The sequence below is a fragment of the Chlamydotis macqueenii genome, chromosome 8 (genome assembly GCF_036417535.1).
Source record: "Chlamydotis macqueenii isolate bChlMac1 chromosome 8, bChlMac1.mat, whole genome shotgun sequence".
In the NCBI taxonomy this organism is placed as follows: domain Eukaryota; kingdom Metazoa; phylum Chordata; class Aves; order Otidiformes; family Otididae; genus Chlamydotis; species Chlamydotis macqueenii.
The window spans coordinates 19,138,404-19,162,065 of record NC_141563.1 but is presented as its reverse complement, the minus strand read 5'-3'; the positions used below and the strand labels follow the sequence as shown (position 1 = coordinate 19,162,065).

Sequence of the window (23,662 nt, the reverse complement as noted above, 5' to 3'; positions counted from 1 at the left end):
CCGCCTCCCCGCTCCCGGCATTCCCCGCGCCTGCTCGGCTGGCCTCGGCTCCGCTCGGCTCGGCTGGGCTTCGCGGCTGCGCTCGCACCATGGCCGCCTACAGCAAGTACCTCACCGTGCGCCACTCCGCCATCGCCGGGGCCACCGCCGCCGCCTGCGCCCTGCTCTGCCTACTCAACAAGCGGCGGGCGGCGGCCCAGCACGGGTGAGCGGGGAGGGCCGGGGCCCAGGCCCGGGGCGGGAGGGGGCGAGCGCTGGGAGGCCGCGGCGGGCGGGAGCGGTGGTCGCCCTGCTCGGCTGTCGGAGGGGCGGCCCGCGGCCCTGCTGCTCCGGGGCGCTGCTGCCGGCGCCCTCCAGCCGGGGAGGCGGCTCCTGTGGAGTGGGGTCGGGCTGCTCCCCCCTCACGCCCCCCTTGAGACGCGGTCGGTGCCGCTCCTGCGAGTGTCCGGCCACCGCCACCTTGTTACCCAAATCAGATTCGTTTTCTCCGTTTCCCTGGCTGTGAACCAATATTAACGAACAGTTGACTTCTAGGGATGTCCTAGGGTGCCCCCAGCTGCACGGGTAAATAATGGACCCCGGGTGTTGTTTCAGCGCTGGCGCGTGGCAGTAACCTCACACAGATAACAATTTCAGAGAGGTGGTGGCTGGTTATGTTGGCTGTGAGGGTGCCTTACTGGTATGTGTGTGCTAGGGTGTGTATTTGTTAATCTGCTATAAAGCACTTGGGTATCATCACCTGTGGCAGATGAAGAATGTACTTCAGGCTCCATCCTTTCATGATTTTAGTGTATCTGTGGCTGTAGATTATTGATTATATGCTGAAGATGCGATGTGTTACAGTAATACAGTGAACATGTTGTGTAGTTGCTACAAACTTATCCTGGTGCTAGATCCTGACAGCGAAATGGACTTACTCAACAGACTGAAGCAATAACATAGCTGTGATTAAGCAACAATCCAGTTTTATTTTACCTAATTCTTTTCATGTACATGATATCTTTAAGAGCTTCTTGGAATTAGGTAGCTTTTTCATATAACATGTCAGAAATTTATATGCAGCTCACAATTCATGCGTTTGCTACCTCACATTATTTGTATGAGAGTAGAAGCAACTATTGCTGGGAGTTACTCTTCTACCAAATTCATAGGGAGGGGCTTATCTCCACTAAATTTAGTGAAATGGCATTTTAAAAAAGGAGAAAAGCTGTATAGAAAGGCCTAAAAATGATGAGCTGGAAGAGTTACTGACAGCGTAGTGCAATATTTTCACACTTAATGTATTATAGTGGTGTTTGTAAGAAAGACTAGGCCATGCAGATGTCTGGGAGCATCTATGTTTTAATTCAGATCAAGAGTATTCTTTTAACATAGATCTCCCAGTTGTCCATGCTTACCTTGCTCTGTCTTTATTGAGGGATGTTCTTGGAGCACACAAACTAGATTACATTCGGATTGGAGCACATCTTCAAATGTAGATGCAAGTCCAGTGTAGTTTTGAAGTGCATTTAGTGTATTCTCACTACTAGTAGCATTCAGTTGAGAGGAGCAGGCTGGAACTTGTCCAGAGTAATCTCCCTGTCCTTGAAATAAATGCAATGTGGGTCCTTCATTGTGCCCATAAACTATTTTGCTTGCAGGTCTTCTGATGTTGCTCTGCAGGACTTGACAATGGTAATGCATCTATTAGCTTGAGAGTCAATACACTGAAAATGAGCATTAGCCTTAGTGCTGAAGGCTGTATTTGGAATGCGTCCTTCCCATGTGAATCTTCACTTTTTCCAGGTAGAATGTTAGAGAAGTGAGGCATTCGTATGTATTAGGTTGACCAAACACTGTTACAAGATTAATGAGAATTGGAAGGTGTTCCAGCTAATTCAGCAGTAGAATGGAGTTGAGAGAGCCTGACCTGATCTGTCCCTTTTCCTCTATCTGTACTGCAGTTTCTGATATCTTATCCTTTGCTGCTGTAATCTTCCTCTCTCAAGCCATTTTGCGTTCTGACATGCGGTTAGACATGCAGTTACTAAAATAAGTGCCGTGCTTGCAAACTTGATTGTTCCACTTCTGCGTATGTGTTGCTTTATGCTTTTGAGTCCCTCCATGGCTTGGGTTTCATTTATTACTGGTACTGTATTGTGGCCATAGATGCCAAACTCTTAACATCCAACATTCAGTTATTTCAGTAACAGCTGTGCTGCTGCTTGAATGGTATTTTTGAGGATGGCTTTTGCCCACTGGTCTTTGTTCTTGTCTCCATGTTTCCCTGTGAGGCAAACCTCGCCAGGAGCCTTACAGAATGCTACCTGTCAAGACCAGGCAGTAGGTAAGCTACATTGCCTACACCACCAGCTTAGACAAAAGCATCCAGTTATTACCATTGCCTCATCCTCCTTTAGTCTCATTAGTTCATGTATCATTCATTTCTTAATGCTTTGTTGCTAGTGTAAATTATAGCATACTTTTGGAAAGGATTGTCATTGTGCCAAATCTTTACATATTCCAGCATAATTGTGGTGGTATATGGTGCTCACAAATAATAATAACTGGTAAACCTTTGTGCAGTAATACCAAAAATTTCTAGAGTGTAGTGTACCCTCTAATTCCTGTGTTGTATTTCTCTCTGCCTCTTTGGGAAGAGGGAGAAGTTGGGAGAGTACAGCTGTCCTAAATTTCTTTACTTATTCCTATGGAGAAGAATTCCACTTGCAATCTAGGTGGTCTGGAAGAGGACTGGTAGTGGATCTGCTACTTGAGGTTAAGTGAGTAAAGCGTGTGAGGACCAGTGGTGATTTCGTTTTATGTGTGTGAATTCCTTTGTTCACCTTGGCATATAATGCCTAAAAATGTTGTGTCATGTTAGTGTGAGATGAATTTCAGCTTCTTGAATTCTAGAAGGTGAAATTCTAGTTTTGAGCTTCCTGAGGGCAAAGGTGAATGTTGCAGACTTGAATGTAGGCAGCAAAACACTGGCCTTAACATTCAAGTGAACCATAGAAGTGTTCTAAGGCAACAACTGTACACTTTACCTGCAAAACTTCTTCCTTCCTCACATAGTTTATTTAAGAATATACACCTAAGTGTTTATATTTATACATCTGTTATGTTCAAAATAAGACATTCTATTATATCATGTTTTCCTTGAGTAACTGTCTGTTTTCTGTTTTATTTTGTGTGCTTTAAGTTTTGCTGAAATGTCAGCAGTAGTTCAGTGTCACTACTGGCCAAAGTTTGAGAAATAAGATTAGACACATGGAAAAAAAAATTAAAAATCTTATTTTAGCAAATAAAATGTGTTTGAGTGTGTAACAAAAAAGTTGTCTTGCACAGACTTTTCATATTGTTGTGTGTTAATTTCTATTTAGAATGATCACTTACAGAAATGATAGCAGGAAGGAAAGAAGAGGCAACTTTCACCTACTTTTCTGATGTCAGACAATAGGGGCAAGGTCCAGTGCAACTCATATCAAGTAGTAATGTATGAATAATTAAGCTGTATATGTTATGCTAACCTACTTTACTAGGTCAAAGATCATGTAATTAGTGCTAGCTGGATTAGTCACAGATGTTCCTCTGCAAGAGCTATTACATCGCTCATCAGTTTTGCAAAACTGAGAGGTAATGTCACTTGCAGTTTACAATATATTTTAACCACAACTTCCTAAAATCCTCCAAAGCATAGGACTTTTTGCTTATAGCATCTTGTTAGTATCCCATGTTACTTCCTTGGAATAAAGCGCAAAGAGAAAAACACACTATTTCTCTATTCAAGTTGCTCTCCTCAAAAAGTCTGTTTCCTTGCAAAAACTTCATTTCTTCTTGGGAGGAGGGAAGTTGTTATATGTAAATGCCCCTGTGACTTCAGTTCTAGTATTTGGCTTTTTTAGAATCATAAGAAATTCTCTTGTTTGAAAGACTGCGTAATCCTGGTATATACCAGGAGATACAGGAGAAACCATTACTTTTATCCATCATAAGATGTTTCTGCAAATCGAAGTGACTCCAGCACTGATGATCATTGTCTTTACAGTTGAGAGTGTTGCTTCCATTTAGAGAAATGACTCATAAAATCTATTGAAAAGATCAGTGGTTCTAGAGATTTCTCGAGTGGAAGAATTAAAAAAACAGCAGCAGTCAGATCGGTATTCTTTGTACTTTGTCCTCTGTCAGTTAATATCTAGAAAAAAGTTTGATGCCCAAGACTTTGTTACTGAGCAAGGTCTGAAAAGACTGATTTTTGGAACGAATTTTTTTTTTAAGTGATAAAAAGTATTAAAATAAAACTTTGAACTAATCTTTGCTTTTTTTCGAACTTATGTTTTGTGCTGTAATAAAAGTACTGCCTGGTTGTGTCACACAAATGACAAATGTTTCTCTTAACAGCTGCTGTTAACAGTTTGGGGGATAACAGTTTGTTACTATGAATTACTATTTTAACTGAACGCAAATGATCTCGACCTTACTGGCAGTGCGTGAGTGAGCGTTGTAGTTCATATTTGTGCCACATGAAAAAAAAAAGTCCAAAACTATTGAAATGCTGAGCCTCTATTCTCCCCACTGGCTCTCAGCCTTTACATTTCTGCTTCTTCAATTCAGTTCACCCAAACATTGTGGTTCTTTAAACAAAGACACTAAACCCATATTGAATGTAAATACTCAAAAAGATGGTAAATGCTGAAATAGGGTTATACAGTATAGGATTGTCAAAGGAGGGAAAAAAAGCCTGTAATGTACAACATACATAAAATAAAATGAAGTTGTATGTTACCTTTCATCCTCAAAAAATCTAATCCCAAGTCTATTTTATGAGCTTTGTCTTGAATATTAGACATTGCTGCCTCTAACAAGAAGCAGCAGAATATTTACTTAAGATTTGATTGCTTCAGAAAGAAAACCTTAAGGGACGTTACATAAAGGAGCTGGATATTCTCCGTTATCCCTTGGTAGAGAATTGTTCCTAAATATCAGTGTAGATTAAAACAAAGTACTTACACAAATGGAAAATTAACTTGGATTACTTTCAGAAAGAAGATATTTAACTCATACAGCATTCTGTTGGAAGAAGGAACTAAAAGGAGTGGTAGAAGGTAATTAGGGTAAAGAGTTAGGAACTGCAAGATTAGGGAAAGTGAAGAAACAGAATGGAGTTAATAGGAAGGAATTTGTAATATATGGAAAGGTGACAAATAAAAAGATTTTAAAATCTGCTCCTACGCTCACTGACCTTCCCTATCCAAGAGGATGCTAGGGTATGGGCATTTGATTTTGTATAAGGTGAACTTTGAAAACCCAGGTGTTTGACTTCCCTCCTATTGAGAAAAAAATACATAAGGGAAGAACAATGTGTGCTTGGGGCTTTAGAGGTTAGACGTGGCTAAAGCAAGAGGAAAGGCTCATTTGAGTTGAGAGAGTTCAACAGAGTTGTTGACACAGAGTACATCAAATAGGGTTTTACACAGTTCATCTTAGGTGATGCACGACCTGTGCCCTTCCTGTCATTGGTCTTCTCAGCCTTTTTCTTCTCACAGAGTGGAAGTACATGTTCTGCTTATGTCATCAACTGGATGGCCCATGAACCTACAGTTTGACAGTGATTGACACAAGTACAACTGGAAACGATAGACATGTGTTCAGACATGTTTGGAGGAGCTTTCAATGTAACACAGAAGTTTAAATGTAGCAAGTGGCAGTCGTAACTTGAAGCAAGTCATACATTTTTATTCTGGTTTTATATATTTAGGATGTTATTATCTTCTGTTAGTTTGCCTCATTTCTTTAGGTTCTGAAGATGTTTGGGTGAGCCTTGCTAGTGTACTTTGCATGAAGGCACCTGTTTGAGTCCCTGCTAGATAAGAAGGGTGAAATTACATTGCTGCATATTTATGGACTGCTTCCATGTATGTAGGAGCTTTGAAAGGGAACCTATGCCATGTCAAAAAAAAAACAAAAAAAACCAAACCTCTACATCTCTGTGTAACTACATTACAGTCGGTTTATCCAGAATGTGACTGTTCAATCCATTACTTACTGTATGTGTATTAGCATTTAAAAAAAAAAAAAAAGAGGAGAAAACATACAGATCAGGTTACTAGAAAATGCATCTAAAAGCCAGTCTTGCAGAAAAACCTGCCTGGGGATCAGAAAACCTGTCTTCAGCTGGAGGGTATGGAGACAGGGGAAACCAGATGACTCAGTCCTACTCCTAGCATTCGGATTGCCTTTGTTTTGGGCCTGGGTAGTTAATTAGTGGTTTGTCTGTTATTAAGTTGCATAAAATGATTGAGGTCTAAGCCAAGATCTAGTTTACGTGTGTGTAATATTGTGAAACTATTTTCTTTTTCACTTTGCGGGGAACTAGCTATAAGTCTTTTTCCACTGTTAATCATGAAGGAGAGCTACATCCACAGCTCAGGCCAGAGCACGAGCTTACAGAAAAACTAATAGCTCTGAGGTTACTTTGTCTTCGAGATATAGACTTCTGCTGAAACTTAGAATTTCCTCCACAACAGTTCTATTTTGTTGCCGCCTTCTCAAATGTTTGTAGAAACTTTTTGAGCTTTAGCAATCCAGAGCAATTCACAGCCCATGCGTGCAGTGACATAGCTGTCTGTGACCTTCTCGGAGTCCCCTTCTTGGTTGCCTGAATGCATTCCCCTCACATTATTTTTGGTTAGGCTGCAACTAGCCACCAACCTAGAGCCAAGAAAATTGTGCTCTTGGTTTGCTTGGGGTGCCCTGCGTAAATGGGCGTGCTTTGGACTGTGCCCAGGCTTCCGAGTAAGGTTGCTGCCCTTGACCTGAAATAACTGTTGCTCTCTATTCCTCTGTGTAGGACGCAATATGAAGCTGTGTCTACCAATGAGTGTGCTGTGAGCCACACTATACTTTTCTCATTGTAGCTCTCTACACTGTAACAAGGTATGCTGTTGCATTCCATCTTTAATCATTTGAAGTGTATTCTGTCTTTACCATGTCATAGCAGTATCTTGACTGCAAAACTGACCTGAAAACTGTGCAAATAATTGTGAACTATTACAAAGTCGTTTATCTTGCATGTTCTTTTTACAGCTATGAAAATGGCCTAGTGCTATTCTAGAATGTAAGGTCTGTAAAATACAAATACAAAGGTTAGCTAGAGGTAACAACGCTTTGAAAAGCTCCACTTATCCCTAAAACAGATATTCATCCTTTACACTGTGTTGAGTAGAATCTAGTCATCCTGCTTTACAGATGGAAGGTAACATGACCTGAAATTTGAAGCCTCTTTTGCAGTTAAGCACAAAGTAACATTCTCAAACTATTATTTCCTCTTCACTGGTCTTTAAACTGGAAGTCTTGCTTATCTCTCTCTTCATCTGCAGCTCCCTGTTGTTGTGCTTAGCTCGGTGTGGATTGCTTCCACTGAACTTTGTTCTGGACTGAGACAGGTATTTCTAGAGACAGTAATCCTTTAACTCTTTATTGTTTGCTAGTAAATATCACAGAACTAGTATTCCTGAGACCTTCCAGTAACTGAAATCAACAGTCTCTTAAAGGCTTTTCCCAGTTTCTCAAATCACTTTCTTCAGTGGGGTTGAGAATGATCCTTTTTGAGTAACCACCATTGTCGCATGTTTCTTTAGAGAGAATAGCTTCTCTGGTGTGGAAATAGTGTTAAACCCAAAGACTGAGTGCTGTGACCAACACTTGGAGACAGAAATTGTGTGATATTACCATCAAGTTATCTGCCTCCCCCTCGTGCTACACTGCTGCCCTTGAAGTAGGACCAGCTGCCAAATGCCTGTATAGAGTCCTGGAACTCTTTATTAGTTTCTTTAAAATGTCTTGCTGGTTGTGGCTGATCTTGTTTCTTGATGCTGAAGTTGCTATTCAGTTACCATGCATGTATGAATGAAAAGTTTGGTGCAGTTTTGTCATCCCAGTACTGCTGATACCTCTCTTTGCTTGTTGCATGTATGTTTGCTGTAAAAGCTCTGTGCTGTTAAATAATAGGTAGCAGGATACATGTGGAATGCCCCTTTTCCTGAAACTTGTTCAGGTGATACATGTCCCATTATATCTCTAGCCTGTTCATGTTTGGGTAGTTATAGTAAGTTAAGTAATTCTGTTGAACAGCAAGAGCTTGGAAGAAAGCTACCTTTTGTATTTCTACCTTTATTATTTCAGAGAAATAAGTTAGAGCAGTTAAATGTATAAGGTTTTGTGTAGTTTTGAGTAAATGTTACTGTATTAATTTGTGCTTGACTCATGCTTTCAGAATATTCACTCCATATGTAAACTGTTGTGATTACCTTTAAAAATCACATTATTATTTTTAAGCTGCAAAGTTAGGTTTTTTTTTTTGGTCACCTAAAGCAAGGTCTTATATTCTCTTAGTATCTGTAATGTAACTATTGAATTTGTTTTGATAAAATCTAATGCCTCAAGGGAACTGATGGCTGGAAGTAAAAAAGCAATCCAAATCTGCGGAAAGGCAGGAGAATCATCTTGGATCTTTCTCATATAGAAGGAAAATGGGAGAAATTAATGGTGAATGGTCACTGCACAGTTCTGAATCTGAGGTAGAGAGGAACAGAAACCTTTTCCCTATGGGACACATTTCACGTTACTTCTGAATCCAGCGCTACTCCAATTCAAACTGTTTGGAAGTTGTTTTTACTTTGGGATCTTTCATTGTCCCAGCCAGTCCAGCTTCAGCCTCAGTACGTACACTCGGGGAAGGGTTTCATTGTGAATACCTTCTGATGAAGTTGGAGTGACTACACTAAAGATCAAAAGTAGAGGTCTTCTGCAATTTGATAGTAGCTGCTTGAATTGTAGTCATATTGATTTAATAAGCAAGTGATTAATTGTACTGTTCTGAGCTGTGCCATAGTTGTTACCCTGTGTCCTGGTTTTTGGCTGAGATGGAGCTAATTTTCTTCCCACGAGCTGTTGTGCTTTGGATTTAGTATGGAATTCGGTATGTGAAGGATGTTGATAATACACTGATGTTGTTAGTTGTTGCTAAGAGATCAAGGACTTTTTCCAGCTTAGATTTTGCTAGTGGGCAGGTAGAAGAAGCTGGGAGGACTATAGCCAGTACAGTTGACCCAAACTGGCCGAAGGAAGTATTCCATACCATACTCAGTATATAAGGGAGGCTGGCCAGCTGGCAGTTCTCTTGCTTTCTCTCTTGGGATCATTCTGAGATTGCTCTTCAGTTCTGTTCCATGATTGTTGCTTGGGAGGGGCTGTATCAGTCGTCAGGTGGTATATTTTATTATTACTATTACCATTATTAGTATATATGATTATTACCATATTTTCCTTTACTGTCCTAGTAAATTGTCTTTATCTCAACCCATGAGTTTTCCTTTCTTTCTGATTCTCTCCTCCATCCCACCCAGGAGGGAGGATGGTGAGTGAGCGGCTCTGTGGTACTTAGTTACTGGCCAGGATTAAACCATGACACCCTACCATATCACCAATTCAAGCATCAGTAGCGCTTGAGCTTCAAGGCACTCCTATGATAATAAAAAGCAGTTTAACTCAAACTGGAGAGTGGTATGTAAGGACAGGGTAATCACTAAAGTTAACATTGCAGTAAGAGGCATCCTTATGTTTCTATTCCAAGCAGTCCTTACACTGTGCTGCTCAGCCATGGCCCCTATACCAGAGGAGTTATTTGCAGTAGAGAATTTGGACGTAGCACTGACCTTCATTCACCAATAAGGCTTGTGGTGCTCCAGTGTTAAATAAATGAGAGGTCTGAAATAATAGAGAGCTTGAATCTATTCCAAACGTTAGAGCTCTCTACTGTAACCAGATAGTCTTGTTGTATTCTTGCTGACTAATTGAGAGTGTTATTTAGTCTTTAAATTAAACATGAATGTGAGCACAGTTCTCACACAAAAAATTCTACAATAGTATAATGGAGTCTGGGGTAGTGCCAGTAGGTATTGGACTGGAAAAAATTAGACTCTTGAGAAGGAAAAGTTCTGCAGTGATCCGTCTGTGGGAGTTTTATTCTAGGCAGAACTATGGCACAGTCTTTTATTGCAAGTAAAATGGTTGTACTTGTTAAAATAACAGTGGGTTTTTAAATTTTAATATCAAAAGCAATGTTTTTGGAACTATATAGCCATGTTTGTTTGGGTTTTTTTGCTTCTAGATAGTCCATATTCCATATATAAGATTTTCCCCTTTCTTTCTGTTTCTACAAATACTTGATTTTTCTCTTCAATTTTATAAATAGAAATTCAAATTAAATTTGAGTTTGCAATTAAATATAAGGTCACTGTTTCTGAACCCTCCTTTCTTTTTAACGGATGATCCGTTTCAATTCAGTTCAGTAGTTTCAGCTACTGTATTTCCCTCAACAGCTACTGTAGGAAAAAAATGTATGAATAAATACATCAAAGGTATTCAACTGCCAGAATAATTCTGGGCCTCATCTTCTTAAGATATTACTATTTTAATTTATTCACTTCTAATCCTTTTAAAGCTGAAATAGCTGTGTGTTGTGAGTGTTGTGACTTCAACATTGGCAGACCTTGAAGCAACAAAACTAGGAATTATTATAAGATATCTGGAAGAGCAGCATACTTTTATTTTGCATTACTGCAAGTCATGAATCATCATGGGAAAATACCCGTATAGTTTGATGACAACTTATTCGCACCTAAGAATACTACTTTTCTCCTAGTCCCAAACCGAGTATGATTGGACTGATCCATACTCAAGGATGCTTTTTAAAGAAAAAGTTAATATTTTGTACCTTGAAAAATTACAAGATGTATTGAGAAGTTTCTTGTACCAGCAATACTTTACTCCTACGTCACCAGGATGTAGTCTATAAATAGATTGTTTCTTAGATTTTGCATGCTGTTACCATTTCCGCAGACATACTTCCATCATGACCTGATTAAGTGTTATCTCTTCTGAACTTTTGTTAAGTTTTTATCCCCTACTTTGCCCTCTGCTCTCCTTCATGTTCTTTGTGTTTTGCACAAATAGTCTTACAAGATTTTAATCTTCTCCTCTCAGGCTTCTGTCTCACCATTACCTTTAATTAAGCTCTTGTTAAACTGGCATATCTCTCTTCTCGCTTGTGTGGTCTCTTCCTTCCCTTCTTTTCTCACATTCTTCTGCTACCTTGCCTCTTCCTTCCTTAATTATTAAGTTATTTCTCTTTATTGGTCAGTGACATTCGCAGATCTTTCTAATAGCCATAAATTAAAATAGACGTGGTTTTGTCCTAGGTATTTTCTTTTCAGAGCTTTAAACCACAAGTGGGAAATGATGCTGTTGATAAAATTGCAGGGTAACTGGTTGTGTGGCAGTCTGCAGTTGTTTTGATGTTGTAGGCAGAAGGAGCAGTGCCTTTCACAGTTTCTGCTTCCCTCTAATTTCCTAGGTGCTGTCTTGAAAGTGTATGAATATTGCAGTTTTAAGGCAGCCTGCTCTCGGTTTTTTAATATGGTGCTTGCATATTCGGAAAGGAAGACAAACTATAACTGTCTTAGATGTCAACTTGCCTTTCTTAAAAGGTGAGGAAGAAGAATAGCATTGTACTTTTGAATGTTTGTTTAGCACTAATGATAAATATTTTTCCTGTAACTGTTCTGTAAAATGCAGAGGAAGGAAAAAGGACAGAATAAAAACTAGCTCCCCTTCTAATGCACACCTTTGGAGGAACTTGGTTTCACAGGATCTGACTTTTTTTTTCCTCAGCAGCGCATGTTTATGAACAAATAATCTTTATATGTAGTAAAATGTGTTATCTGAAAGTCAAATATAATGCAAAACAAATCTGCATGGCTTATGTAGATAGTGCAAAACATCAAAGTTGGCTTGCTTGGATTGCTGAATCTGCATCCCTGTAGTTTTCGTTTGTGGTCAGTTGAACTGTATTGCCATACTTGCACCGTGTAAGCATAGAAACACTAGGAGTTAATGGTATAGAAACCAAGGTAAAGCAGAACTTGGAGATGAAAAAGGGAGACATAGCTTATCTACATGAAACTGAATGCTGGAAGGAGTAAGGTTTCATTAAAATAGTATAAAAACAGCATGTAAGTTTGACATAGAAGGTAGCCCTCTTGTGAAGACACTTTACTGCTTTGAAAGAAATAGATCGGGATATAATCCCAGGCTTTCCTTTCTTTCTCTTCTGTGTAGAGATCAAGACAAAGAAATGTGTGTTAATAACAGGTAAAATCCTTTATTTTTCCCTTTACAGTAAAAGAAGTGGAAAACAAGCATTGCAGAACAATGAGGTAATTCTTTCTTCATGTAATAAGTTTTTAGTAATTTTAAATAATATTTATATTTTTTTTAAGTCCCATAATTGTAGTTTTATTTTGGACAGAATTATGGCTATGGTGCAAATGTGGTTTGAATGATACTTTCACACTTGCACTGGTGAAACAAATGGAAAAATCAGGTTAATCACATATGGCTGAAGTTTGACTGCATAGTGATATGTGCTTGATGTGTACCACATGCTTTTTCATCTCTGTGCATTATGAATGCGTAAGGACTAGTATTGCAAGTTTGGCTGTATGCATAGCAACAAACAACTGACCATAGATCAACGTATGACTGGGATTTGATATTATTTAAAAGAAAAAAGTATGGAACAAGATGTAGAGTCTGACCGTTTCTAAAAAGTACTTCACACTTCTGGTAGGAGGTTTGGCATTTCCCTAGTCGTTTTAGTGCCTGTTAATTCATTTATTTGAAAAGGATATAATATATCTCTTTAAGTCAAGTTTTTTGTTTCATGTTCAAATAAAATACAAGGGCAGAGCCTGTGATTAGAAATGTTGGGTCATACGATGGTATGAATAGATAATAATTCCACGTACTTACATCTTTACTCAAAACTTAAGAAAAGGCTTGCATTGGATAAATATAAAGGTGTATGCAAGCGTCATGTTAACTTCTAGCCAGACCTTGACTGCACTATCTGCCGTAACAGTTATATTTTGTATAGCTATACCTACTTGTAAAAGTCTTAACTAGTCTTCTCTTATATACCTTATTATGCCTCTTATTATACCCATCTCGGATATAATTAAACTGAATGAGGAATTAACAGCCTAAAGAAACAAAACCTCTGGGAAAGAAGATATTGGAATTAATGTAAGTGTGACACAAAAGTAGAAACGGGGAAGAGATTAATAGAAAGGAAGAAAAGGTTCAGCTCAGACGTCAAATATGTTTAGTCAGGTACTCCTAGAAATTTCGTATGTCAGACATTGTGTTTGTCATTTCTGTTACAGAAGAGTGGGGTCATGCTTCATTAGGCCTGGACAGTAATCTTTAGTTGTTGAGACTGCTTGAACTTTTGTGTGAATAATTTTTAATTGAAGTAAGTTTATAATCTACCATATAGCATCCTCTCTGGCTAGAATTTTTATCCGTAGCTTGTGCTCATGTAGTTTTTTGAAAAGGACAGGACCATAGTTGACTTCATCCCATGAAAAACAGATGTAGGCTTATTCACAGCTCATTCAGAGTAAATTTGTGTTTGCTGGGGCTGAGAGCTTGCACTTGTTGCCCATGATGTTGCATATGTAAACAGAAAGGGAAGAGATTAAGTTAGACTCTGTGCAAGTTTCTGTGGTTTAATCATCCTTGAAAACAAACAAAAAAAACCCCAATGGAGTGCTTGATAGGATTGTCTGAGTTGATTAATGGTGAATCACAGGCTACTTTCTTTTGTCTTCCCTATTCTGTCTCCCTAGTTTTTTCTTTCAGGTTTCCTGTCTGAGTATGTTTTAGTATTACTGTAGGCATTGATGACTTGTGTTTTGCATGAGTCTAGGGTAGCAAAAATAGCAAGACTATGTTGATTAGACAGGACTTGTCCTAAGTACACATGTAAGCACTTTTAGTCTGTTCTCAGGATAGAATTCTTATGTTACAACTGTGAAAGGAAAGAAAGAAAAGATACCTGGACCATTAGCTTCTTAAAAAGTATTCAGGCTAGTTAGGACACAAGATAGGGTTATATGGAGTAAACAGATGAAACTGATCCAAATAAAAGGTGTTCAGGTACAGGAGGGGTTTTAAGTGTGGTAGATTTAGCTCGTGAGGAGTGTATTGCACTGTGTTTTAGAAGCACAGGAATAACACGTTCTGGTTTCACTTGAAGTGAGTTTGGGCTGTACAGTCAAGGAGTTTAAACCATGGATGGTCTAGGAAACAAGCAATGTTAAGAGATGGCAGATTGCATTATAACTTGTAATTGGATGTTTTAATGCAGTGGTCTGCGTTGTTTGTATCACTTTTAACATAGATTTGAAATAAATATTATTTTATATCATGGCAGCTGCTTCCTATTGCAATTTGTTTTAATAGCTTGGTTGTCTTAAGATTTCTGTTAGCTGTGAGGGCATACACTCTGGATTCTTACATTTCACTTAGCTTGTGTGAGCAAGTCTTAAATTGGAGGGAAATATTGCAGAAGAAAGGTAGCTGTAAGTAAGTTGGATAGGAAAAATATCACTTCAACATTTAACTAATACATTATAAAAAAACCCTCACTTTTCTTGTTTTGCTTGTTCTATTTGAAGCAGAAAGAGGGAAAGAAGGAGCGAGCAGTGGTGGACAGAGTGTTTATCGCAAGAATATGTCGAATCCTGAAGATAATGGTCCCTAGAACACTTTGTAAAGAGGTAACCATTGCCTGCAATAACAAATAAAAATCAGTATTTTTGGAGTAGAGTTTTCTTTCATAATTACATCAGAATTCAAACAAAAGCATATCCCTTACTTGAATAGGAGTACATTGTGCTATATGTTTAGCAACATACAGCAACATATTGCAATAGCAACATCTTAATATAGAAATTTACATGTATGTTCAGTTGTTAGATGACTACAAAGTTGCATTCTGGTTTCAATTACAAGATAAGCCATTTACTGTCAGCTAATAACTGCTATCTGTAGCATATCTTTTAAAAGGGTATGCAGATTTTGTTTGATTCGATGCACTTCTCTGTGCAAATGCTTTCTATCTTTTAAATAGCATGCTGTTCATCCATAGTTTTGCTTTTGTAACATATCTAGGCCAGCTCTTTTTAGAAAGTGAATTTTTCAAAGAGTCTGGAAGCTACAGGCTGGTCAGCCTTACCATATTCCTAGTAAGGCCGTGAGCAAATCCTCCTGGAAGTTAACTCTGGCCACATTAAGGACAAAAAGGTGATTGCAAACAGCTAGCCTGGATTTATGAATGGCAGATCGTGCCATACTAACCGGATTGCTTTCAGTGATGAGGTGACTGGCAGTGTGGATAGGGGAAGAACAGAGGATGTTGCATACTTGTAATTTTAGCGAAGCCTTGAGACTGTGATCTCCCCTAGTGCTCTGGTAGCCAAACTGAGTTGGCTGGATGACTGGACAATGAGGTGGATGGAAAACTGGCGGGACTGTTGAGTTTAAAAGGGTTTTTTTATCAATGGTACAAGGTCTGACTGGTGATTGTTACCAGTGGCCCTATTTTGAGTGGGGAGTTGGAGTAGGTGACCTTTAGAGGTCCCTTGTGACCTATATGACCCTTTGCTTATGGCAGAAAAGTGTCTTCCTAGAACAGCAGTAACTTCTTTATCCCTGCAATCCTCCATCTTGTAACGTGTGTCTGGTATGTGTTGACCAAATACATCTTTTTAAAAGACAGACCTTCTCCATAGAAACTTAATCAGTATTCTTTAAAAATATTGTATGCTAATGTGTTTCCAGCAAAGTAAGCAAATATTGCTTTAGCTGGGGCTGGCAGGGTAATACGTTTCTGCTAGGTATGGTTGGTCCACTTACTTGTAAAAAAGTGGTGAATTTTATCCATTTTTTTTAACTGTTATACTTCTATTTTTTACTAGACAGGTTATTTGCTGCTTATTGCTGTGATGCTGGTAGTCCGCACATATTGTGATATTTGGATGATTCAAAATGGAACAGTCATTGAAAGGTATGCATAAACTTGTTATTTTTAAACATTCTTTCTTGCATTAATAGGGAAACTAATCTGTCTGAAGACATATTCAGACATTTGATAACTTATTTTTATGAAACAGTTGGAAAAAAATGGTATGGTTGCAATTTTGGGGGAAGGAGGATTTTTGTGTTTTTTGAAATAAAAAAAAAATAATTAACTGTTTTTCTACTGTTGGACACAATTTTGGTTTTTTCAAATCAAAATTCACTTATTAAATGGTTTTCAATTCTTTTAGTCACATTTTGTACGCTGAAGACTCTAAGTCTTATGTTGATCTGAGTGTCGAAGAGGACATGTCAGAATGGCAGCATAGTGGTTCTATGCCATAGACTTAAGTGTTGTTTGGATATTAGGACTGTTACTTCTTCCTAATGAGCTGTTTACTCTTTAGATTGATAAACACAATGCTTTCAATCTTAATGTTTAGAAGGTGCTTTCTAGGCATCTCATTATTCTTGTTGCTCTTGTTGCTTGTTGAAACAAGTCAGGATTTGTCTTTAAGTGTGATCAAAATCATATTGTATCTCAGGAGAGACTCAGTGCTTTGTAGAATGGAAGGACTGCTTTGCTTCTTTCTTGTGAGAATCTATGAAAGCAAAGAAGGAAAGGAACTGGTATTCTGTGACTGTGAATTTCTGAGCCCTTAATGCAGGCAGTTACTGCAGGAGCAGAAGGGAGATAATTGCAGAAGTCTGTTGTACTTCATCTTACAGCTCATACTACAGGTTTCCACAATGAATTTTTTTTTTTTTTCTCTGTATGGTCCACTGAGACATTGTCCACTGAGACATGCTAGTTTATACTTTCTTGTTTCTCTTGTAACTAACTCTTAGCTGATGGTTGCTTACAGTGCTATCATTGGCCGCAGCAGAAAAGATTTCAAGAAATACTTGTTCAACTTCATCGCCGCAATGCCTGCCGTAAGTGTTTTTCTTGTGCCAGTCTTTTAGTAGAACATATTTTAAATGTAAATTAAGAGTTTGATGAAAAGATCTTAAAACCCAAGGAAATTAGTTTTTACATGTAGATCTGTATTAAGAAACATTTTGTTTTCTAGTTCCAGTGTGTGGGAGACTTTATCAGCATGTTTCACGATTGATTGCAACTATTTTTCTAACAGATATGTTTAGGTTTTTCAGTTGGTTTTGTTGATGGCAATTTTGATTGACATTAATGTGTCATCTATCATACTGCATAATAACATCTTACAGATTGGGTGATATTTCAGTATTGTAGGTTTGGAGTTCTTTTGACACCATTTGAAGATGAAGATTTCTTCTTAGTCTTTAATTTTTATATATTTTTTTACGGCTTTTTCTGAGACTTGGGATTGTTTGATGAGGTGAGATCCATTGGGACTTGAGTTTTAAAAAATGTAGACAGAAACCTAATCAGTGGTCCTGAGGACACTACATGGTTGGCCTTAGGTGTGTTAATAGTGTTATTGACTTCAAGAGAAGAATTCACCTGTTCTAAAGTGTTTGCACAATCTATGCTGCAAACTGGTCTAAGTATATTAAATCTTGTTAGCTAAATTTTAAATACTGTCTCTTATTTTAGATCTCTTTAGTGAATAACTTCCTGAAGTATGGTCTAAATGAATTGAAACTTTGCTTCCGAGTAAGGCTTACCAGATACCTCTATGAGGAGTATCTTAAGTAAGTAACACCTTGTTAATGTCTAACGGTTTTAAAAACTGAATCGATTAAAATCAAACCAAATAATTTAAAGTACATAATACGAAAGTAACAAGGTGCTTAATAGGTTAGGTGTACTGTTTAGAAAAGCCTTTTGGTTGCAATTAACTTGCAGTTAAGGATGAGTCGCTTATTCAGGTTGTATACGGCACAAAGCAAAGTTGGCTCAATAAAGAAAAACAGTAAGGCACTCTTTCGCTTCCATTGCTGGGTCAGCTCCCAAAGTACTTCAGTTGCTTTCATATAGGGCTAATAATCCTGCTGACTAAATTGTATACGTGAACTTGAGTAGCTACTTATGTCCTTCTGCACCGAATTTCAGTTGTCAGGTGTCCTGGTGCAGAGTTTCAGGGTTTTCTAACTCTTTAAGTACAGCAGCAGTGCATAGAGCAGCATGGGCCTGAGCTTCAACTAAGACATCCTGGAGCCTAAACAGTTCTGCAGGATTTAATGTGGATCTGATCAGGGAGAAGCACAAGCTATGTTGACTCCATACAGTCATTTAATGTTTGCAGTACTTTCCATCTCAGTTGTATGAAGCAGGGGGGTTCCAGTTGTTTGAGATCCCAGGTAATGATTTTTTTTCTGACACTTAGCTGTTGTTTTGTTTCAGATCTTATACGTACTACAAAATGGGAAATCTGGACAACAGAATAGCTAATCCAGATCAACTCCTTACACAGGATGTGGAAAAATTCTGTAACAGTGTAGTGGACCTGTACTCGAACCTTAGCAAGGTAAGTATTTTCAGAGAGAACTGAGTAGTGAAGTACTTTTTAATATGGTATGTACTTTATCTGAAGATCACGATGCTTTTATGTTCAATTCTTGAGTCAGTGTTTTCAGGAAAATGTCATGTGGCTGAGATTCCTTTTGCTTCAGCACTTAACTTGTATGATAGGTTAACCAATGTGCTTTTAATGCAGAGCTATAACTGTTTTTGGGGTGGTTGGTGGTTTCTGGACCATTTTACATTCATGTTATGTTGGTGTTCTAATGCTGGTGTTTTTTCCTATGCTTCTCTTACAGCCTTTCTTGGATATAGTTTTGTATATCTTCAAGCTAACAAGTGCAATAGGAGCTCAGGTAAATTGAGTGATGTTTTTAGCATTGTGAGCAATTTTTCCCTTCTTTGGTTATAGCCTTGTATCTATTGGGAGTTTGAGGAAAACTCTAGATGTTAATTATAGATTCATCCACTATTTGAAGGGATATGCTGAAAATACACTTTACACTTAATGTTTTCTGTGCTTTAGTGCTCTCTGTCTTGAGGCAAGCAAAATAAAAAACAGAATTCACAGGCATTCGATCTGTTTTAAGAAACCAGAAAGTTCTTTATTTTCTTCTAGCAGTTACTTGGGAATCTCGGTTAGTACAGTACCCTTCTGGCTGCTTTTATCTTGTGTGACTTCCATTTAAGAGAGAAAGTAAGTTTTCTGTTTCTTTGCAGCCTCTATAAAGGGGAACCATTCCTTGCATTGAGCTGCATGACCATTATATTCTTTTCACCCTCCTAATAAGATCATAGAATCATAGAATCTTTAAGGTTGGAAAAGACCTCTGAGATCATCAAGTCCAACTATCAACCTAACACCACCATGACTACTAAACCATGTCCTGCAAGGTCACATCTACACTTTTCTTGAACATATCCAGGGATGGTACCTCCACCACTTGCTTTGGCGGCCTGTTCCAGTCCCTGACCAAGATGAAACATTAGAGAATAATTCTTTAGCTTAGTCAAGTGATACATTATGGAAAATATTCAGGGTTTGACAAGAAGTAGCTCTGGGACATGTAATGTAGATTTTGTAAAAACAGACTGCAGTAAGGCATAGCTGAACATAGGTAATTTTTCCAGTCTCATATGTCTTTGCATTGCTCTTATTACAGACAGTTTGTGCCCAATTCAGTTTATGCCTTGGTTCTATGCCATGCCACACTTCACTAGTATATAAGCACACTGTTTGCGAGCCCTGGTCTATTGCAGCTTAGGATCCAGAAGAGTAAGAGATCCTGACCAGGACCACTTGAGAGAAGCAGGAAATGTGTTGGAGATGTATGGATCAAAGAGGAGAATGGGATTGAAATATTGACTGATATGACAATGTAGCAAATGCAGAGAGAAAGAAGTAGATAGAAATGAAGGAGAGGAAATGAAAGGACCAGGAACTTATTAATGAAATAAGCTATGACAGTGGAACACAGAGATCACACTGGGTGGTAAAAATTTGAGAAGACTGGGATGAGAAAGGCATCTGGGGCCAAGAGAACTAGTAAGATTAGTAAAACACTATCTACAGCACAGATAAAAGGAACATGATGTGAATTGCAGGAGTAATTGAATTGGTAATGTAAACACATGGAAGGTGAGAATCAGGGGATTCCTGCTTTTTGGGCATTTTGGATAGAGATGTTGCAGTTTGACACCATCTAGATGGTAAGCTTTTATTCTTTTCTGATATTCACAGGGTCCAGCTAGCATGATGGCGTACTTGATAATTTCAGGGTTTTTCCTTACACGTTTGAGGAGGCCAATTGGCAAGATGACTATTATAGAACAAAAATATGAAGGGGAGTACAGATACGTCAACTCACGACTTATTACAAACAGGTATAGATTTACTTGGATGGCAAGATATAAGTGACAAAGTAATACTGTGGTGTAAATGGAAGCTGTGTGTTAAAATGTATCTGGAAAGTCTGATGCTTTCAGTTCCAAGTAAAGTGTTTGCATCTTTATGCAGATTATTATTAAATAATTTGTATGTGTATTATATTCCTAATTCAAAAGACAAACTATAGCTAGGGTATAATAAGCTTATGTTCTGCTGTTGTGAGAAGGTACAGACTATTATTTCATAAGGTAACTGAAAAAAAACTATATTCCTTTGGTTTATGGCTGACTTTTTCAAAGACTGTTTCACAAAATGAAGTTGCATTCTTTGAGTTTGTTGTTTTTTTTTTTTCCTTTTTTTAGTGAAGAAATTGCTTTTTATAATGGAAACTTGAGAGAAAAACAGACTATTCACAAAACCTTCCGTAAACTGGTAAGACTACTTTTAACTTTTAAAACATTTTAAGCAAAATTTAAATTAATTTAATCATAGTGATTCCTGACGTATATCAACATAAATTGAATTATAGTGGCTTGCTGTTTATGCTGCTACAGTCATCGGATATAAAAATAAATTAGGCTATAAGCAGAACATAAGTTTCTGATAGAATGGTCTTTCTCTTGCCACTTGCCTCCTTTTCACCCACCACAATTACTGTTCTTGCTGTTTAGTTTCACACCTAGGTTGTTTTGATCTAGAGTGCGAGTCTTTGCTAGCAGGGACACTTGTGCAGTGCTTGTCACAGTTAGGTGACAGATGTTGGTGTATTTGTGACTTACTGAAAAATAACTATATATGGAATCAAACTTCTGTAAAATAATAGGATAGTAAAACAGGTACTGATACAGTTTGACCTTTTTTCTTTTGTAACTTACCAGGTGGAACACTTGCATAATTTCATCCTGTTCCGGTTCTCTATGGGTTTCATTGATACTATCATTGCCAAATGTAAGTGTTTGTCCAGTGCTAATGGACTGCTTGTAAACTGCAAAGTGCTATACGTTTTACATGCGAATTCGCTCTTTTCTTATTGCTTCAGTTAATGTGTAGCTTAATATTTACTCTTAAACTGCAGATCTTGCCACTGTGGTTGGTTACCTGGTTGTTAGTCGTCCATTTTTGAACCTGGCTGATCCTCGTCATCAGAACAGTACTCATGCAGAACTTCTGGAGGTAAATAGAACAGAATTAAACAATTTCCTGAATTTGAATTTTGATAGTCTACATAAAGAAACTTTCTTTTACTCTAGGATTACTACCAAAGTGGAAGAATGTTACTGAGAATGTCTCAAGCTTTGGGCAGGATAGTGCTAGCAGGCCGCGAAATGACAAGATTGGCTGGGTAAGCTTAATAGTGGTTGTGTAAAATAATCTTTCTTAAAGTTAGGTTGTTCCTGTTTCTCAACTCATTTTAAGAAACTGACTGTAGAATTAAAACAAAATGAGCTTATGTGCTTTGTTCATTGCAGCACCCTAAAAATCTGGAAATTAAAAAAGTTTTATGCTGAAAACATATTTGAAGAGATGCTAATTGTGCCCACTAGTAATTTCATATCTGAATAGTAGCAGCGTACAGATTGAATGTTTAATTGAAAAGATGTTGTCAAATGCTTGTGAATCAATTATGTATTGATTATTTACCAAACCTATTTTTTTACCTCTTAAGAAGAAAAGTTATCAAATATTTGGCTATTAGAGGAAAAGGTTCTTGTAAATATTGTGAATATTGGACAATTCTAAAATGTAAACATTCTGTTTCTGTGCTGGGTTGAGTAATTTTTGTCATTTTGACAGTTTAATAGAGTACTCATTAGAGCTTCTATGGATTTCTAAAACTTAAAAATTAATTACTTACAGTTTGGTTTTTTTGTTTTTGTTTTTGTTTTGTTTTAGTTTCACAGCTCGAATTACAGAATTAATGCAGGTTCTGAAGGACTTGAATAGTGGCAAATATCAGCGTACTATGGTATCACAAGAAAAAGGTAGATATGATGTAATATGAAATATTTGCATCTCTGTGTAGTGCTCCAGTTTCTAATACTTTTTTCTTCATTTAAGATGCAGATAAAAAGCAAGCTTTACCTTTGATACCTGGATCTGGAGAAATTATCAATACTGATAACCTTATCAAGTATGTTTACAAAGTTTCCACAACTTCAGTATTTTAAACATAGTCTGGTTTTTAAGTCTTTCCCTTAAAAGCAGGGGGGAGGTGAGCAGAGAAGTCACTCATTGTATATTGTAGAACTGATGGAATACACTGCCACTAGCAGGTTTGGAGACCGAAGGCTTAGAAGGATTCAAAAAACAAATATATGAAGGAAAAAAAAAAAAAATCTGTAGATGTTTGTTAAATGCTAAGCTGCCACTTTTGGTTCAAGAACTTACTTAGCTGTTACTGTATGGAAACTGGGACAGTGTACTGAATGAAGTACTACTGAAGTCTTGCCCTATTCCTTAAATCTCTGCGTAAGCATGCGGTATTAACTGCTTTTAGGCAACTGGGTTTTGGGGTTTTTTCTTTGTTTTCTTTTTTAACATTGCAATACAAATAGGTTTGATCATGTTCCGTTGGTGACACCTAATGGAGATGTTTTGATTCAAGACCTTAACTTTGAGGTAAGTTTTTTTTTTTAATATGAATTTTTATGAATATAGAGAACTATATTAATAAAAAAAATTTAAAGTGAAAATTATTATTTCAGAGGCAATCTGATTTATAAAAAAATGTGCAAACAAAAATGGAGAGCTGCTTATATGGTATGCTTAAATTTGAACAAAATTAATTATGATTTTTTTTTTTCTAAAACATTAAATTGTTTTAACGAAAAATGTTTTCATTGTTACAAGTGTGTTTTCTTTGAGCTGCAGTTGGTGCTAAACAAGTTGGGGGGGGAAAAGAAAATAGTGGTGGAAATTGCCCATTGGAATGTCAGAAAATACTATGTATAAACCTACAAGGATACCAGTTTGTCCTGTTGTTTGTAGAAGCTTGCTTTCTTTTTCTTTCTTTCTCTTTCTTTTTTTCTTTTCTTACTTCTGTAGAAGTATTTTCTTGCTACACTTTTAATGTGTTGACTTTGCATTTTTAGGTTCGATCTGGTGCAAATGTTCTGATTTGTGGGCCAAATGGGTGTGGGAAGAGCTCGCTTTTTCGTGTTCTTGGTGAGGTAAGGGAACTTTTTAAAATAAACGGGAGAATCCAAAGCACTGTTGTAATTGGACTTTTTTGATCAAGTTTAAACCTTTATCTCATTGCAGTTGTGGCCTTTGTTTGGTGGGCGTTTAACAAAACCTGTAAGAGGAAAGTTATTCTATGTTCCCCAGGTGAGGCAAAGTACTTTAATTGGCAATAGTGTTCTGTT

The 23,662-nt window shown here is 37.6% G+C and overlaps 1 protein-coding gene across 3 annotated transcripts in view; it reads left to right on the top strand.

Moving 5' to 3' along the window:
* Positions 1–20: 20 nt before the first annotated feature.
* The window catches only part of ABCD3 (ATP binding cassette subfamily D member 3), a 29,926-nt gene continuing 6,284 nt past the window's right edge, over positions 21–23,662 (top strand). The window contains exons 1-18 of one of the 3 annotated variants that reach the window (XM_086753376.1): positions 21–205; positions 12,224–12,260; positions 14,565–14,666; positions 15,867–15,955; positions 16,833–16,902; positions 17,543–17,640; positions 18,293–18,416; positions 18,709–18,765; positions 20,151–20,293; positions 20,660–20,729; positions 21,176–21,245; positions 21,373–21,470; positions 21,548–21,639; positions 22,191–22,279; positions 22,356–22,428; positions 22,853–22,916; positions 23,390–23,467; positions 23,559–23,624. In XM_086753376.1, coding sequence (XP_086609502.1) covers positions 90–205; positions 12,224–12,260; positions 14,565–14,666; positions 15,867–15,955; positions 16,833–16,902; positions 17,543–17,640; positions 18,293–18,416; positions 18,709–18,765; positions 20,151–20,293; positions 20,660–20,729; positions 21,176–21,245; positions 21,373–21,470; positions 21,548–21,639; positions 22,191–22,279; positions 22,356–22,428; positions 22,853–22,916; positions 23,390–23,467; positions 23,559–23,624 — 1,536 coding nt within the window. In that variant the 5' untranslated portion in view covers positions 21–89. The remainder of the gene's footprint in view (positions 206–12,223; positions 12,261–14,564; positions 14,667–15,866; positions 15,956–16,832; positions 16,903–17,542; positions 17,641–18,292; positions 18,417–18,708; positions 18,766–20,150; positions 20,294–20,659; positions 20,730–21,175; positions 21,246–21,372; positions 21,471–21,547; positions 21,640–22,190; positions 22,280–22,355; positions 22,429–22,852; positions 22,917–23,389; positions 23,468–23,558; positions 23,625–23,662) is intronic. The other 2 variants (XM_086753375.1, XM_086753374.1) reach the window with 2 other exon arrangements.